We start from the raw sequence: 18638 nt of genomic DNA, 5'->3' as shown, positions 1-18638 counted from the left end.
TTTTAAAAAGTGACACAGCAGGTCGTCACGTTATGCCCTGCCAGCCCGGTTTCACGTCAAAGCATGTGATGCTGTATAATGATGCTGGGAGGACAATGTATAAGTGTCACGTTTCGCCTCGCCATGACGTGATGAGTACATGCAAACATCAAAGAAGGAACTTAACAAAGTACCTGGCGGTTTTCAGGTCCAAATTCACTGTGAATATAAGTGTTGGGCCACACGCTGTAGAGAATCTGTTCCAGTTGTTGCATCCTAAAGGGCGTGGACAACGGCTTCATTTTGAAATGTTTGGAGCAGCCTTTAACCAAATCGGCATTGAACACCATATGCGCCAAAACAGTATCACTGTTGCAACTAGTAGTCTGGCTTTTTTCAGGCTAATGACAAAGTAAAAAGAGTGAAAAGGTCCGCATGGCAGGACAGGAGGGGTTATTAGACGAAACAAACACAGGACTTTCTCCCAGAAGACCAGGGTTCAAGTCCATGAGAAAGCAAAAGTCAATGTGAATTTAAGTATGGAAGTTACCTAAATAACATAATGTGTTTCACTTGCGTAACTCACGTCAAAGAATTTGCCTGACGTATGTAATACTTCTGACGTAAAAGTAATTATTACAAAGGCGCAATCTGTAAGATGTTCAGTTTAAAACAGTCCAATATTAACTAAACCGACCCACAGTATGTGTAGAAATAGCAGTGTCGATGTTTAGTTAGTGACGTTTAAATGTTGTGCTGCAAAGATATCTACTGAAGTTAACATGCTAACCAGCTGGCGCCGGCCCAGCCTGTCTCGTAATACACTTTGTGTCAGAAGATGGTACAGTGAGTCACTGTAGCGTAAAGTCTGCCCTCAGTCCAACATCAGATCCTGCTGAGTTCAAGGCTGAGTTTCTTTACACGGTACACCTCCACTATGTTACTGACAGCATTGATATGTTCAGTTTGTTGTTTATTGATAGGCGGTTTGGACCAGTTGTCATAGTTGAGGTGACGACCTCAGTTAGCTCTTTATCCATCGATCGACAAAACTGAGGTCATTTTCTGTAGCAAACAAACCGGGCGTACTGACTTTGTTTGGACAATTCAAAATGAACGGTTAGTGCAGCGACTGACAACGCAAATCGTTCTGAAAAAGATTTTAAATGCAGTCCATCGATGGTTTTACAATGGTTGATGAAAAAAAAAGGTGATGATCACGCCATAACGTAAACTATAGGCTTAAATGTTCACCATTTTACAAACTTGCCAACATATAGAATCTGATGGGTCACAGATTTCAGTCTTACACTGAACTAAGGGCAGACTGCTGGATGCTACAGTGACCCACTACCGCCCCCTGATGTACAAGGAAATGGGATATATTTCTTACAAATGACACCTTTAACCAGACCATGATTTTTCCCAAACCTAACCACGAGGTGTGTCTCTTCTAGGCGAGTCACTGACACGGTATCCTCTGGTGGTCTGATGGCTGTATTACACACTTTGGCATGATACCGAGTTGGCTCCACTATGGTAAATTTACAGTCAAATGTTTAAGTATTATGTGAAGAATTCACAGACTTGCAAGGTAAAATTAGATTTAGTTTTTTTTTTTTTTTTTTTATAAATCAAGAAATGAGACTTCTTTACGTGTTAGTTACGGCTAAAATTAATAAGAGCACAAGAGCTCGTTGCCTTATCAGAAGCCATAACAAAGTAAAAGACATGGCCTGAGGGTTAAACAAATACTTACTCCACATTGTGATGACAGACTATTTTCTTATAACTTAGCAAAGCTTTCAAAAACAAGACATTGTACAGTTCAGTCTTCAGAAACTTATAATGGCCATGATAAAATAAAGATAAGAAAAAAATGTTGCTCTCTAAAGATAACTGTGCAAAGGTTAAGCACCAGTGTTTGTAAAGATGAACAGCCTGCAACTTCATGCCTGCATTCCTCAAGAGACCATATTCAGAAAAGGACAGGCTCACACCTTAACTACACACTTATATTCATACTACAAGTTAATTATTTCAAGAAAAATAACACTAGAAGCAGCTAAAAGTGATGTCATTACAGCTGCTCCCTGACAACATTTTATTCCACTTTCCCTGAGAATGTAGTATGCTAGCAGAGAATTACCAGGTAGAAGGCAGGAGCCATGCTCCCGTCTAGAGTTAAATTAACACTGACAGTTTTATTGGGGAAGAATAAATTAGATCATCACAATCCTCCTTTTATATAAAGATACAGAATGAAGGAGCGAGCAGCAAAAAGTTAAGTGTAATCACCCTAATAGATGAAGCAGACTAGCAATATTAAGCTTCAACTTGAAAAACAGTGAAGTAAAAAAATAATCATTTCTAAAGCAGGCTGTGATCCATGTGCCACCGCAGTTCCTGTTATTGTACAATTCATGTCACGTGTTCGGGAGATTAATTCTCTGAACTTGCATGACAAGTTCTGCGGCGGATCAAAGGTTTCCTGATAAATGTTATCGTAAATGACAGATGTTATAGGATGAACAGAGACTTGTCCTATCATGGACTGACTCTGTCTGCGAAACTTCACTAATACCTGCTCGTGTGCCTGGAGATGGATCTCGTCATGTTTTTTTTTATTTTTTGGTGATAGAAAATCTACGCACGCTGTCCTGAGAGGGGCGGAGGGTCTCTGTGGTGCTTATGGAGGAAGTCAGCATGCAAAAAAGGAATAATCTGTTGTCATAAAATACATAGCCCACACAATCCTCCCTTACTCCCATCTGCACAGCTACATCCCATCCAAAGTGACGTCAATGTGCAGATTAGAGCCCTCCCCCGCCCCTGCCCACATCCTCCCACCCCTCCTCTCCCATCTCTTCCCTTTTTCACGCCTAATCTGGATTTTTCATGAAACCTCTGCGATGCTGCATTCACACATAAAGTAAAAAGAAAAAACCCAGTAGAGCGAAGAGTGAAGCAAAGCAGTAATTGGGACAGTTACAGGTACTACATTATGTGAAAGTTCAAAATGAGGATTTAAATTACAAGTAAAAGAATGGGATTCTCCTGTCAGGTTGAAGCATTGCTTCATATTTATATTAAGTAATACTCAAGAATATAGAAAAGATTGATGTTTACATATATTAGCATGACATGAAAATATGGGGGTAAGTTATAAATATTAATGCAACGCATTATTAATGTAATTTTACATAAACATAGAGCTATATTACTATTGTTTACCGACTAAAGAGACCTGTTTTGACAACATATATTCAATGTAACGTCCTGAGTTAGATACTGTAATATAAAAACACAAGCTCAGTTTTTTTTTCTTAATCTGACTTAAGCTGACTTTGAATAGTTCCTCTTTCATCAGATCCTCCAAAAAAAATACTCCTAGCTAGCAAAATGAAAACAAACTGCAAAGAATCAGAATTTCAATGTATGAAAAATCATCTGCGCACAGCAGTGTTACTCCTGGAAGCTCAAGCTCCCTTGTAATGAACCATGGATGCAGAGATAAGTGTCATGTATCATGTACAAGGCAGCACTCACAGTCTTTAATACGTAGACTAATGTTGGGACACAGTGGCGGAGCAATTGTTATTACTCAGCAGCCATGTTTGGACCCGATAAGCAAAATCGCATAATCCACATTAGCATGTAGGAAACAGTGAGGCAAGAATATAGAGAAACTGCCGATAAAGCCTGTAAAGGAGTCCCCGGTTATGCAGGCTGATAATTTTAGAAGGATAAAATTCTGATGTTAAAATATGATTTTTATAACACGTTCGCTGATAACAGCTCTGCTCAGGGAACATATGACACTACTTGACAGTACTTTATAGCTCACTGTAGCTTACAAACAGGAATGTTGTAGTTTCTCTATGCAGCCATCTTGGGAGACCATTCTGAGTAAAGCTTCTCTACTCTTTCCTCTATCTCTGTAAACCACCGGCTGCTGAGGGAATCTGAGTTGCTTCAAACTCCCACGCAAGCCAGAGACATCAGCAAGCCAGCCTACATGTGCGTACGACGGTCCACAAGGGTAGTGAGGAAAGTTACTGTGTTGTTTGAACTTCTTGCCCCAAGCCTTTAGTTGTCTCATCTAATCACAGGCTTTATCATTTGATCATTTGGAACATCACCGCTGCAGAACACAAATGTATTTCAGCCATATAGGCAAAGTAAAGTACATTTTTCCAGGACTGTTTTCCTTGATTCTCCCTCGTACCACTTTCCATGCCAGAGGCTGTTGTGGTGGCAGTGGGGGAAGACAAATTTGTCACGATGGTTACGGATTCTGTTACACTATTTGCATTGTGGTAGACATGCGCCCTGTGGTTCACCCCCTAAGTCCTGAGGCTACTAGACAACAAGTCATCTTGGATGCAAACCCCATAGTTGAGGATCCTAGCTGTAAATAAAATATGGTAATGGCTCTCCAGTCTGTGGTTCACTGCAAAGATGTCAAGTAGATGATTTGGCTTCACACTGAAAAACAGTTAGCTGGCATGTCTGCTATTGCTCAGACTTTTTTCCACATGTGGCTTATTGCTGTCTGAGGCATTTCGAGGCGTCATGCTACTGGGACGGATAACTTTGAAGAACTAAAAGGCCAGCATGTCTTTCGAGAACAACACCTGTACCTCGGTGTGAAAACCAAAAGCACTCATGGTTAGAAGGTGTTAAACCACTTTAGCCATGCTGTTGAAAAATTTGTAGCATTGGTACCCGACTTTTGTTAGATAATAGCATAATAGGTTTACACAGTCCCTCTGCAAAACAGCATAATGTGACTGTGAAAGAAATAACTTTAAAATCAATGGTTACTGAATAGCTGTCCCTTTTTCTAAGATATCATCTGGGGTCAAGGAGAAAAGGGGAAAATGATTTTTCCACATTTTTCCTTTCAGCGATTTAAGCAAACTGACCCGTTACAGTTTCAACACATTATAAAAAAAAAAGTGCATTAGTCAAGCTCCGATTCTGAGTTTTTTGTTCTTTTTTTTATTTTATATACATAATGTGTACTGTACATTTATCAAAATATATTATTTTTTTTAATTTCTCTTTGGTCTCAGGTAGCTTGGCTCCACCCACCTATTGCTCACAGCCATAGTTTTTTTCTGTGCATGTAGTCTGGAAACCCTGTTCATATTAAGGTTCGCTAATCCATTGAAGGGTGGACCAATCAGAGACCAGTGGGGGTTGCTAAGTGCGATGATGTTCAAGTCAAGTATTTGTTTACAAATGTAGTTCCAACAATGGCGTTGGTGGCAGAGCTAGATAAAGCAGGATGAACAGTTAAAGCAACGACAGCAAATATCAAGTTCTTGAAGCTGGAGCATGAACAATGTGAACAATTTTTCTTAAAATCTGGGTTGGTCTCTTAGCGACATGACATTGCATTACACTCATATGGGGGGAGAGTGTCTGTTGTTTAAAGGTTACTGAGTTTTGGGGCCAATATAAGTCACATGGCGGTCAATGACAATTAGTTAAAGTCTGCTCCAATAGATTCTAAATTAACCAGAGGTCTACGCCCTTTAGGATGAAACGACTGGAAACGAGCCCCAATGGAGCATCTGGTAGTACCACGCTAAAAATTGGCAGTATATACATGAAATCATTAAATGATCTGGTGTGACTAGCTAACCCCTACCCTAACTACTCTTGACCAGTAACCTTTGGGGGTAGATAGCAGAGACCTTAATTTTGAAACTATTTTCAAGTTAACCCTTGTTTTCCTCCTGATCTAATCTAACAAGATGACAGGAAGGGGATGGTGTGGTTTGACACGAGGGATAAGCTTTTCAAGCAAAATTACTTTTCCAAATTTGCTAAAAATCTTTTATGCGTATTACCGTCACCTTCTGACAGAAATAATACATTACAACAAGTTGCCGGTAAAGACAGGGGAAATAAGAAAGAATGATAGACGGAAATACTAACAGACCGTTTTTATATATATAAACTACCATTTGAATATTCAAAAATCACATCCCATCCATAGTCGAGACATACAGTCCTCTACGGCTCTGTATTGTTTTGTACTGCCCGAGGCACAACAACCTTTCGGCGACCCAATCAGATTTAGATTACACCAAATCCTTAATCATAATTATATCTCTCACCCATTTTCCTTTTGATTCCGAAATACGTCACAATACGGGAGCTAAAGAGACAATCGATTTAAAGCAGGTATAGCTTTTGTACTTAATAATCAGACAATCAACTTAAAATATTCACTGAAGTCCTGTATGGACTGCATGGCACCACAAAGACAATTTTAGGTCATTCTGATTTCGCAGTAAAAGCTATTTCATTTTAGCACCACAGTCTACATGTACAAAGCTGGCTGAGGCCCTTCAACAAAAGCTGCCATTTCTGGGTCACCAACCTGTTTCAGGCTTTAATACAGCTCTTTCATTACTTTAAATGGGATTTCAAGTTACAAAAGATCTGGACTAAAAGGTGAGCCGAACAAAAATTATACTTTAATTGAAGGTGATCACTGAAGTAGACAATTGGTAGTCACACACATAGTATCTACAATGACAGCTGTGTGGACAGATCCTGGATTTTTTTTTTTTTTTTCCCTCCATAAGCGGCACTATTAGATGCATTGCAGCTACCTTTTCATTGTATTTCTCCTGTAATTTCGGTCAAAGTACTCTCAACAAGGTCAACCAGAGACTTGAAGCAGTTTGTGTTGCATGCCCAAGTCCAAGAGACCTGCACTCCTTTGTTTGTGATTAATCTGCCACTTGACAGAAATTAATATTGTATTTTTCTACAAACTGCTAAGACCTCATTTTGTTTGGAAGAGTGAACTTACCGTTGTATCAGACATACCACTAGAATATATTAGAGCTCAAAGAGAAATGGGATGCTATCTGCTGCAAAAGACAGTGTGATGCTAAATTGTACTCGTACAAGATACTTTACAATGAGTCGAAGCTGGTCTGTGAATCAAAAATAAGAGAAGAGTCAAGAAATGAGTCGTGAGAAATAAATCAATAAATACAATCGTCTTATACACTGTCTCCAAACTAAAACTATATATACAAATAATTCAAACAGTCAGACTGACTGACCAAAAACACAATAGCGGATCAAGACAGTGAAAATGGCTTCTAATCTGTGCATAATCATTTTATGTAACCGCTGAGAGCTGCAATGTGATTCAAAGCTCGGTGATTGTTAGATAGTGGCATAACCACAACCCATTTTCCAGGCTCATATCTCCTCTCACTTCCTGTGAGTCAAGACCAGCCATCAGTAGCAAACATACACGGTACACCGTAAACCTAACAGAGACCCAGTTCCTGTTAAATCTGTCAACACTGCTGTGACACACCATTTGCAAGCCAACCTTCAGTGCTGTGGAGTGAGGCAGATATTTTCTTGGACGCTTTAACAGATGGGTTGAAGATAAACTTGCACTGAAAGAACATATGGCATTAAAAACTGATTAACTTGTCGCAGACTCAGACATATAGCTGACAGTTGGTCTATTTCAGACATGCCATGTCAAGTTGTCATGTAATTTTACAGCTATACCATGTGTAGCTGTAATATCACACATGTTTCTACACTTAATGTTTTTGCAGTTTTGACTACAACAACTCCAACAACCAAAGCATTCTGTTGGACGGTGCTGTTTAAGTCCAATTTTCATAATGCTTTAGTATCCCTTTGACCTTTACCATCGCCAACATGAGTCCATGAAAGTTGATTATTCTGCTCCTTATCCCTGTAATATTCCTACCAGATTCTACTGGTAGCAAATCACTAGAGGCTGCCTGTCCCATTTCCTGATCTGCATAAAATTAGAGCGCCTTGTACTTTACTGCACTGCACTTTGAACCTACATGCAGCTGTTCAGACCTCAACCTAAAGCAATTTCAACCACATTTGCATTTAGGCATATAAATACTGCACACACACACACACACACACACACACACACACACACACACACACACACACACACACACACACACACACACACACACACACACACACACACACACACACACACACACACAAAAAGCTTTTATTTGCAGCAACACTAATTGGTAAAGCATCAAAACAATAAATATAAACATCTGAGGAAAGATGCATAATTGATTGGACAGAAAACAGTCACATGCTGTGAGAGTAAACAAGGAGGGATACCATTCATGTAGCTTTCGAGAAAAAGAATTATCCTCAGTCTGAATTCAAAGGATATTTCGAATATTATTCTGCACGACTCATCATCCCTAGCTTGGTCTAAAAAGTTAAAAAAAAATAAAAAAAGAGGGAGTGTGTTACAGTATGAGAGATACTGATTTCTATTAAGAAATAGAGAAGGCCAGAAAGGAATGAGAGGAAATACTATAAGCCAACTCCTCTTGCCAGAGAAAAAAAAGCTTCAAAAAGCTGCAATTTGATATCATTTCAATTCCTTTTCTCAACACTGTTATCTATAGCTCTTAATCTCTTAAAGAAATCTCTGAGCTCTCTGAAGCAAGTCTGTTCCTCTCTAAATTGCATTGTAATACTGGCAGTATTACCATGTGCCAGCCTATTAGAACGTTTTTTTCTTTATTTTTTTTTTTTAGGGTAGCAGAGGTGAAGTCTGTAAGGCCAAAAAAAAAAATCCATCAAGGTACCCTGCACAACACTTCAATACAAAGCAATGCCCTACGCAAATGTACCAAAATCACAAATAGGACCACAGAGAAAAGCACACCATCCTCGCTATCTCATATTCAGATGAATCACTACATTTACCCAATTAAAGTCTACGGTGTTGGATTCATAAATTCTTTCCGAACAAGAAGTAATGGATCAGTTGTTATTACTATCTCTTGAAAAGTAGCAAGTGGTTGCAAGTGAGCAGGTGTAATTGGTTGGGAGAAATAAACTTTGACTAATTGATCATCATCTTTTAAACAAGTCCTCCAACTTAAAAGGCCATATATGCCATTTGTCCCTGCCCTCTCATAAGATACTTATGTGGCATACTGCAGCAAACAAACAGTTCAAATTAAACAACCATTTTATAATGTGAATATTCTATGGTACAGATTTGGTGAGGTTTAGGCACAAAAACTATATTTGGTTAGGTAAGAAGAGCTCATGATTTGGGTTAAAATAAGATTTTTGTCAAAGTTTTTGTCAAAGTTAAAGGAGCTTCATCCTTATGGGGGCGGCACGGTGGTGCAGTGGTTAGCACTGTCACCTCACAGCAAAAAAGGTTCCGGGTTCGAATCCGGTCTTGGGCCTTTCTGTGAGGAGTTTGCATGTTCTCCCTGTGCTTGCGTGGGTTCTCTCCGGGTTCTCCGGCTTCCTCCCATCATCCAAAAACATGCACCTCAGGTCAGGTTACCTGGCGCCGCGCTAGTGGCAGCCTGCTGCAGCATCTCCCCCCTGAGAGCCCCCCTGCTGTAGTGAAGAAATTTCCCCTCGGGGATTAATAAAGTGTATAAAATCAAAATCAAATCAAAAAATCTTATAGTTAAAAGAAACAAAGGTGACTATGAGATTCAAATGGGAATTGGATAGCAGTCTGCCATGTTGAACTCCAAAGTTTGGTTGATCATCCCTCCACCCTGACCTCCTCCCTATGCAGACACTGCTGATCGACCTGACTTCCTCCTTTTCTCCTGTCATAATCTGATGTTTTGTCATGTCACTTAAACATTAACACGCCATTTGTTGAAATGGCTTCTGCACACGGCCTCTAAAAGTCACTTATAATAAAACATAACAATGGACCATAATAAGTTGCTTTTAAAAATGATCTATGTGGTGATTTTTTTTTTAAGGGAGCATATCTCCATTGATCCAAGACTCCACAATTGAGGTCTGAATGTAGATTGTTGCTGCTTTGGTTTAGAAGAGGATAAAAAGCTCACATTCACAGTAGGGTGAAACTAGTTTATTAAATTGTAAATGTGTACAGCAGCATTTCCGTTATAAAAAGTATATAAAATCCACCTCTTTCATGTTGTGTTTAACGAATAAAAACAAACACTTTCTTTCGTCGCTTTCATCTTCTGTGGCATTATATTTGAGACACAGCGGAAAACTCCAGGCATTTCCATGTGTGTTTTGATCATGGTGTGGCTCTTTTAGTAAACTTTCGAAATGTTGAGATCGGTGGTCATTTCCTTTTTTTTCCTGGTACCAATAATTCTACTGCCAGTAAAATGCCGTAAAATAGCTTAGCCTAATTGTTTGGAAACATCTTGACTGTCAAAAATATGTAGGTGTTTTTTGGGGGGATGGGAGCTTATGGGCCAAACTAGTTTCCTAATTTCCAAAAGTTTTTGTGCTACTGGAAGCAACTATTCGGGAACACACTGCTCCCGTGTGGTGTATTCAGTAGGCAATTAAAAGAGGGGAGGCCATTCCCCTCGTCAGCAAATGACCGGGATTCCTCCCCTTTTGGTAACCCGTCCTTCCCTGTCTCCATCCCCTGGTAGCAGAGAGAGTTCAGGGACAGCGGGGTTGTTTGGTTGAATATATCTATCTACTCTGCTTGACTCATTGATCCTTTATCTGGCTGAAGTTTGTGCAAGTTAAAAATCTATGGCCCAGACCAGGGCACAGAAATACCAGCAGTCTAATTGTGTTGTGCATCGATAAATCATATTGTATTGATGAATGCTCCCATTGAGCCATCCGCCCTGTTAAAACATAACAAATCACCTACATGGTGTCCTGTTAAGCATGTGTTGCATTTAAATGTATCTCTCTTACATTGCATGAGTGGGGGAACACACACGCTGATCTATAAATGGGCAAGCATTAAATATGTATTAATAAAGTAACTCCAGGAGAAACACAAGCATACAAACATTGAATATGTAGCCTGTGACTACAATGACTGTGAAATGTTTAACAGCCAAACTAAAAGCTACTGAATTTCACTAGCTATAACGCTACCTTGTAGACACATCTGCATTAAGCTGAGCGGTGCCAAAGGATCTAAAAGAAGAACACATCTGGTAAACAGCAGGAGTGCATGGACTGTAACTGAGAGGATAACATGAGTTTCATTTCGCTTGTCAAAACTTTTGCTAATGTGAATGATAAAAAATGTTTATCATGAAATTGGAATTACTGATTACAGGCCCTCTCAAAATCTAACTGAAGATACCCGTGCACACATTGAAATAGAGTCTTCCTCTTTGTAAAACACACACGCACAAAGAAATTGTGTACTAGTATGATTTAAATTTCCAGAAGACAACAGTCATCACTTTTTATTGAGGAAAAGACAGACATGGTGAAATCCGAAGGTCTATCCGCAATCTATTTGGTTGAAACTAATTCCGAGAAAGACGAACAAAAGCCAATCAGTCTCAACATAAGTCACCACGAATCAATTCCTGCCGATAGTCCAATTCTACTCCTCACTGTTTGTGTACATGGTGATCAATTGTAACACCTGCATCGAAAATCTCCACTGCAACATGTAATGAAACCAAAGTAATCCCGTGTACTTGCAGAGTGCAGGACCTCCGTGCAGTTGACCATCACCTGAGCAAGAAAGTTCCCGAGGCATTTTATCATTTAACATTATGTTAAGCCCAGCTGACATAATGATTTCCTATGTGGGTCAGCGAAGGTCAAAAACACATCAAAACAACCCTATCCCGGGCTATCACCGCAGGTTAACAGGTTAGTCTGTACGGCATGTTGCGCTGATGTTGTAGCCAGGAGTGAACTCTCTTCTGAAGTCCTTTCAAACAACACGGTTGCTAACGGCCACAGAGTGGGAGCCTGGAACTCCAGCAGAATGAGAAGGAGCCTGGTACACAGCTCGCTTTCTCGGGAAGGGACTCGAGGGCTTGTAATGCAGTCTTGTAAATGCAAACTCTTATTGATGAACATCACCGTGTAGAGAGACACACAAACCACAAGCAACATCTTAATAAAGGTGCATGCTTAAATGTCTGCCTCCAGGTGTATATCTGTTAAAAAATAGATATATGAATTAAGGTGGTTTCTCCCTAAATTGCAGTACAACATCCCCAGTCCCATCACCACTGTCTCCAAAAAAAAAAAAAAAAACAAGACAAGCCTTTAAACTGCACGTTAATAATTCTTTAAAAAATGTACTGGTTCGAATCCAGGATTGTAATTATGAGGGGGGAAAAAAACGATCAGGGTTGTGCTTTCATCTTCCAAACACGTCAACGGAGGATGAAAAAGAAACACGCGACACAGATGCCACCACTGAGCTGTGCAGTCCGCGCTGTGGGCAGAAATCTGCACGAAAAAAAATAAATACGCGCCTGAATGTTTTTTGTTTTGTTGTTTTTGTTTTTTAAGGCAACAACTTCCATATCTGTTGAGCCCGGGCGCTATCTGATGCGTGTGCAAAAAGCCACGATCACCCAAAAAAAAAAACACAAAAAAAACCCCGCCGAGGAGTGCGCTTGAGCACCGTGGATAGTTACACAGAAGTATAGGCGCTGTCATGCATGCTGGTCGTGATAGTCGATGCAGATGAATAAAGACTTAATACTCAACTAGGCCTACTGCTATACCGCTCTTTTTTTTTTTGCATTTCCTTTGAGCACGCCAACGCCACGCATTTTGCAGCCTGAACTGAATCCGACCATTATTCATTGATTTGGCTCCTCCACGACTTGGTTGGCGCGGAGGGGGAAAGTTGGCATGAGGCGAGCATGGCACCGATCGCCTCCATCCGGCTGTCTTGTTAATGGCCAGTTAGTAGCCCTGTTCCACTGTCACATATGAATACCTCAACTCACTGACAGTTTGGCTATTGTTAGACCCCACGCATAGATCAGAGGAGGGGGAGGGTGGTGCTGTGAGAGGTCCCCAATGCGTGAAAATGACATGACAGGTCAGACTTACCGACGGCTAAATCCAGTAGATCCGCGCACAAGAGCAAGCACAGCGAGAAGACGGTCATCTTTCCCTTATTTTGCAATAAATCCCAAACTCCATCTGCGTTTACATGCTCTCCGGGTTTCGGCCGTGTAATCCCCACCATTCCAGAGGTATGCGATGGAAAGGTGCCCCCAAACTATTCATGATGCAGCTCAAGTCTAAGTAGAGAAATCGGAGAAGTTGACAATGAATGCAGCATTCAGAGCGGCGAGAATCGAACATCAGATCAAAAAAAAAGAAAAAAAAATGAGTCACTGGATGCGCTTAGAGAACAAGCGGAATGATTTTTTTTTTTTTTTCCCCTCACAGTTTAAACAATAGGGAGCTGCGCTGAGCCGCGGAGCAGAGATAGGCTCTGGAAAAAACAGAGGTTTGGATGAAAATGTGTTCCTCTCTCCCTCCTTCCCTCCCTCCCTCTCTCTCTCTCTCTCTCTCCGTGTGTGTGTGTGTGTGTGTGTGTGTGTGTGTGTGTGTGTGTGTGTGTGTCTCTCTCTCTCTCTCTCTCTCCTCCCGCCCTCCAGACAGACTCAGTCATTCCTGATCACTCGCTCTTTTATTTCACACAATTTTCCTTAATTCTACCCTGGATTCAGACCACTCTAATTCTACCCATTAAGCCGATTTATTTGCGTTGGATTTTTTTTTTTTTTTTTTTTTTTCCTTCCCCTTGTGAAAAACGTTTTCTAAAGATCCCTGTATGCTTTGTAAAACCTATACGTTACAAGGGTGTACGTTACAAAAAAAAAAAACTAAGCAGCCGGAAGCTGCCTGATCAATCAGCTGCTCAATTTTCAGAAAACATTTCATGAACAGGTTGCTTGCTTAATTTGTGTACAGAAAATAAAGATTAATTGTCATGCGAATGAAAAGGTGCTTCAACTATACTTTTGCCTTATAATTCATCTCATGACGCATTAAAACGTGAATCATTCAGCAGGATGTAAAGGTCAAAGTTTATTCAGGTCTAGCTTTTTTTTGTGTTGCACTGTATTTTAATACATATTTTAAAAGGAATGGCATAATGACTGTTGTCCTTCTTTCATTCTTTGTCATCATCATCATTAGTAGTGGTAGTAGTAGAGTTACATTCTCTGCTGTTGATGAACAGGAACTAACTGACCATTATTGTCCTGTAAATTTGCAATAATGCAATGAATAAGTGTAAATATATTTATCGCAACATACTTTCATTTCCTTTACAGTACTTAGCATGCTGCTCCCAGTTAATTGCTGTACATTTAAAGTCTTACAATTAGACCTCAAAATCCACCAACTGGAAAAGATGGTCATCAAATATATTAAGCTGGAACGACATTAAAGACTTATTTGAACTTAAGAGGTATCTGTTTAATTGCCCTGATCGGGCCAGTTAAAGTTACTCTTCTGGTTCAAATTGGCTGCGATCATGTATCTCATTAATGAGCATCTATCATGCAGGCAGCAAGTGGATTCATGGATTTCACTTGAGATGTGTTCACCATTCATATTTAGAAGACTGACACTTGTACACTCTCACAATATCCGTTTTCACTGGCTGCAGCCCTGCTTTTTTCACGCGTCATTCAAAACAGGAAACTCATTTGCAAATGTCACCTGCATCGAAACAATGTCCCACATGTATACTTGAATATAACAATGACATTTCCTAAAACAAAAAAAAATCGAATTAGTATATCCACTGTTTTCATAAACATGAACCAGTTTTACGTCGGTCATATTTGAGCAAAATAAACACTTCAATAATAGGAAGTTCAATTTTTTTTTTCTGTCATTATGGTCATCTCTGAAATCAGAAGAACAAAAGTGCCCAAGAGGAAAGGGACTAGAAGTATTTTGTACTCTTCAAGACTCTCTGAAGTTTGACAGGTGCTTCAGGCGATGTCTTTCGAATCAGCATCACCTTAGCAAGGTCAGGCTTGGTTTGCTACTCGGTTTTACTCTGAAATGATGTTTGCAGCGCTATAAGTATTTTGTGAAATGGTCTTCTGGGCTTTTTTTTTTTTTTTTTTAAGTCCAGGCAATAAGTTATTCAGAAAGACAGCCACTAGCATGCCAGCTTCATTCTCCCCCACACAAAAAATAAAAATAAAGCCATTGGTTTCCCATTCTCTGCAGAGCCAACTCGATATATGAAGACCATACATTCGTATCGATCTGTGAGGCGGCGGACCAGTAAGACCTTTACCAATACAGGAACCTGTAGGAAAGCTGTTTTCTAGAAGACAGAGATCGGGTGGTCCGCACGTTGCGATTATAACACCCTCGCCATGCAGCACAACAACACCAGACTGAACAACCAGTTGAACAAGCTGTTCCTCATACGACAACACTGTGAATAGGACAAAAGGTGTCCCCACCATACAAATCCAGCCACCGAAGGACGCGGAAATGCAGCGCCAGCGACCCTCACACAAGCTGCCCCTCACTGCTGACAGCGTAGAGAGGAGGCTTTTCTTGGTTAAGGTCTGCAGTACTAATGTGTGCACTATCACACATCTCTAGAGGGCAGTGTCAACAACAATTTATTGGGGTAACAGAGCTGAATGTGTTGCTGTCCATATGGCATCCAGCTCACTAACAAAGAGGGGTCCTCAGTCTCATTAGAGTCCACACTGTCGTTATGTGCTTACTTTTCTCTTTATACCACAGGTACAAATCAATAAGTCTGCAAGTGGGTTTTTGTTTTTTTTAGCTTTGTATTTAGGATCTGAGGAATTGAGAGGAAGAGGAAGCCTGACACGTGTATAGAGCTGACTCCGTCTATGAGGATTACTCTGTCTCCTCTCATTCTTCTCGTCCTCCCTGTTATCATTAAGCTCTTGTTGTTTTGAATTACTTTGTTGTGGTGCCTGTATCATCCTCACTTAACCATTTTTGTGAGCACATACAGTGTTTGCCAATTGCCAACCAGGAATCTGACATATACACTCAGTGGTCACTTTAGTAGATACACCTGTAAATCATTTCAATTCCGCAGCACTGCCATAAATTCCAACCCGTACAAAGATCGTAATGTTCAGCCTTTACAGACACGGTTCAATTCACCTATTCCTTTTTTATTATTGTTATTATGCATATTACTATAACGCCACAGCACGTAAAACACCCATTAGTCCACTAATTACTAAAGGGGTAGTAATGTATCAGTGTCATGTTTAGCCTCACCCAAGTGTGAAAAGTACACGCCTGTATGACCAGGGTCAAAGAAGGTCATGTGACAAAGCACAAAGAAAGTCCAACTAGAGAGGCAGGTCGGGGTGGTCGGAGTAATCAAAGGAAGGGCTTTCAGGCAGCAGAAAAAAGTTTAAATACAAGGGAAAGCAATATGGATGTCTTTTAAGTAGTTTTTGTGCCTATCTCTGACCAAGTACGATGTGTTTTTTGGTGGTCAAACCTAAGGCATCTTACTTTTGCATAAATGCATAGGCACAGCAAAATGTGACACTCACACAATATCCTGTATCGGACAGAGGGGTGTGTTGCACGCTTTTGGCGTGATACCGGGTTTTATTATGATACTGTTTTTCATAGAGCTCTGAGGTTTATTACAAATTTTAAAGCCCGTACTCACCACTGCCCTTTGTATGCTTGGTCATGATCTTACCTAGGGATCTACACCCTTCAGGAAAGTATTAGAAAATATTGTCTCCACTCCCACGACGCATTGCTGCTATGTATGCTGCTCCCTCTGCTTGGAATCAGTTGCCAAAATGACCTGAATTTTTGGAGGCTGGTCTCACTGGATGCATTTAAAGTCATTCTAAATGACTTGCAGGCAGACACATCTGGCTGTAGATATTTGGACTGACTCATATGGCCCCCTGTTTGATCCCTGACGTTGATGACTTTGGATGAATATTGATGAATATTTTTTGATGTCTGAAGATTCTCCATCATCCAGGTCATGGTATAGCTCGGTGATGTCTAGCTCGTCTCATTGGCCTTCGGAAAACACTTGGAAATATTTGAGATATTCTATGATTCTGTCATCTATTTTATATTTTCTTTGTAAATGGTTATATCCATGTCTGCAAACCTGTTAATTGTGCTGCTGCCAGCAGCGAAGAGATGTTTTAATCTTAATGGTTGAACTCTGCAGAAGTGATGAATTGAACCAAATCTATTCAGAGGTATTAGTAATGTTTTAGTGGCAAAGAATTTTAGACAGATTTGAATACAATGCAATTTAGTACTACCACCTACTACTGTACTAATTACCAACACTTAATTGGATGATCTACTGCCAAGAAAAAGATAAAGATATTCTTTCTAAATGTAAAATTTGAGGCATATTTCTTGGATTGGATTGGATTGGAATACGTTTTAAAGGTATGATAAAGCGTCCAATGAGTGTCTATGTTGGTCACTTGCTCATGGATCTTGTGTGGGCAGTTATTTTCTAATCACCTTCTAGCATGCACATTAGTGTGCTTAGCAACAGCTTGCATGTTTTTTATGTAAATAAAGTTAAAATTAAGTTCAGCTAACTCAGTGAAACACTTAACCACCAAATGCACAGATTGAGCACGCAGAACTGCAGGCTACACTTAAGTTGATGGTCTAGTGCTTGATCCCATGTGGAGCCAGACAAGACTCACTTGGGATCTTGTTGAAAAAGTTTTAGATGTTAAATGAATTGCAAAGTGTACTTGGATTAAAAGCAACTGAACCAATAGTTTCTTCTGGACGAAGAAACGAAACATGAAACAAAATCAAAACTGTTGTGTTTGTGTTTTTAAGTGCATATTTTGTTCCATGGATTCGAGTTTGTGTTTTGAGGATCATGGGAATTAATGGGAATCATAAAACTTGAAAATGTTCAAATAAAAATGTCAGTGTTAAAAATGATTAATCATTTCTCAGAGCTATAGTCCAATAACACATCATTTAATCATGTATGATCTATTTTGGATTAATGAGTGTGTCGATAAAAAGTTAAAAGAAACTCATCATATAAAACTATTTAAGAATGTCATTGATTAATTCTCTATCCGTTAAACTAATGACTGAATATGTGATGAATAATTTCCGCTTATTAAATGCACATCAAAATATACTGCAGTATCGGCAAGAATTTGTTTTGTTTTTTAAGTTGGCTTCAGGCATTATCAGCATTTACCCAGGTGGCTTCTCAGGGGCTTCTTTGCATTGCCTATAACATTTGAATGATTTAATTGTTTATCACATTTAGGGAACGGTGTATAAATTGCAACTTTACATGCTATCTTTAAATTAACATAGTAAACTAATCTAGAAGATGAGAACAGCAAAAAAGGCTATTTGAGAGGATGGAAAACCTGATGGCAAATATTGACAAACATGGAAGTTATATTCAGTACCGGTCTTCAACAAAGAATTGTAGTCCAATGCAAATGTAAGCACATGTGCACTGTCATAAATGTTCTATAAAAAAACAAAGCATCACATATACATTTAGCCTGTGTGCTACATAAGATGAACATGTAACACAAATATTTGTTACATTTATTTTCAAATGTTATTTTAATCTCCCCCCATGATATACATATATGAATGATCAATCAAATCAGTATTTTTACAACACACACACACACACACACACACACACACACACACACACACACACACACACACACACACACACACACTGGCCAAGTGCAGGTCATGCTTACACTTTGCCTGGTTCACTTCAATAAAAACTGTCATCAAAAAAAGATAATCAGGAAATTGATGTATCAAAGGGAAATTCAAATGGTTTGGGC

At 39.6% G+C, this 18638-nt stretch overlaps 1 protein-coding gene across 2 annotated transcripts in view; it reads right to left on the bottom strand.

Moving 5' to 3' along the window:
• The window catches only part of igsf21a (immunoglobin superfamily, member 21a), a 157898-nt gene extending 144615 nt beyond the window's left edge, over nucleotides 1-13283 (bottom strand). For both annotated transcript variants that reach the window (XM_069711315.1, XM_069711316.1), the window contains exon 1: nucleotides 12862-13283. In XM_069711315.1, the coding sequence (XP_069567416.1) occupies nucleotides 12862-13000 (139 nt within the window). In that variant the 5' untranslated portion in view covers nucleotides 13001-13283. The remainder of the gene's footprint in view (nucleotides 1-12861) is intronic.
• Nucleotides 13284-18638: the final 5355 nt, after the last annotated feature.

Source organism: Brachyistius frenatus, unplaced genomic scaffold (assembly GCF_029030835.1).
Source record: "Brachyistius frenatus isolate BFR_SWC_R1_liver_20210118 unplaced genomic scaffold, ASM2903083v1 Contig_98, whole genome shotgun sequence".
NCBI classification, from domain to species: Eukaryota; Metazoa; Chordata; class Actinopteri; family Embiotocidae; genus Brachyistius; species Brachyistius frenatus.
Note: the sequence above shows the minus strand (reverse complement) of the source record. Positions and strands in the feature narration are given on the sequence as shown.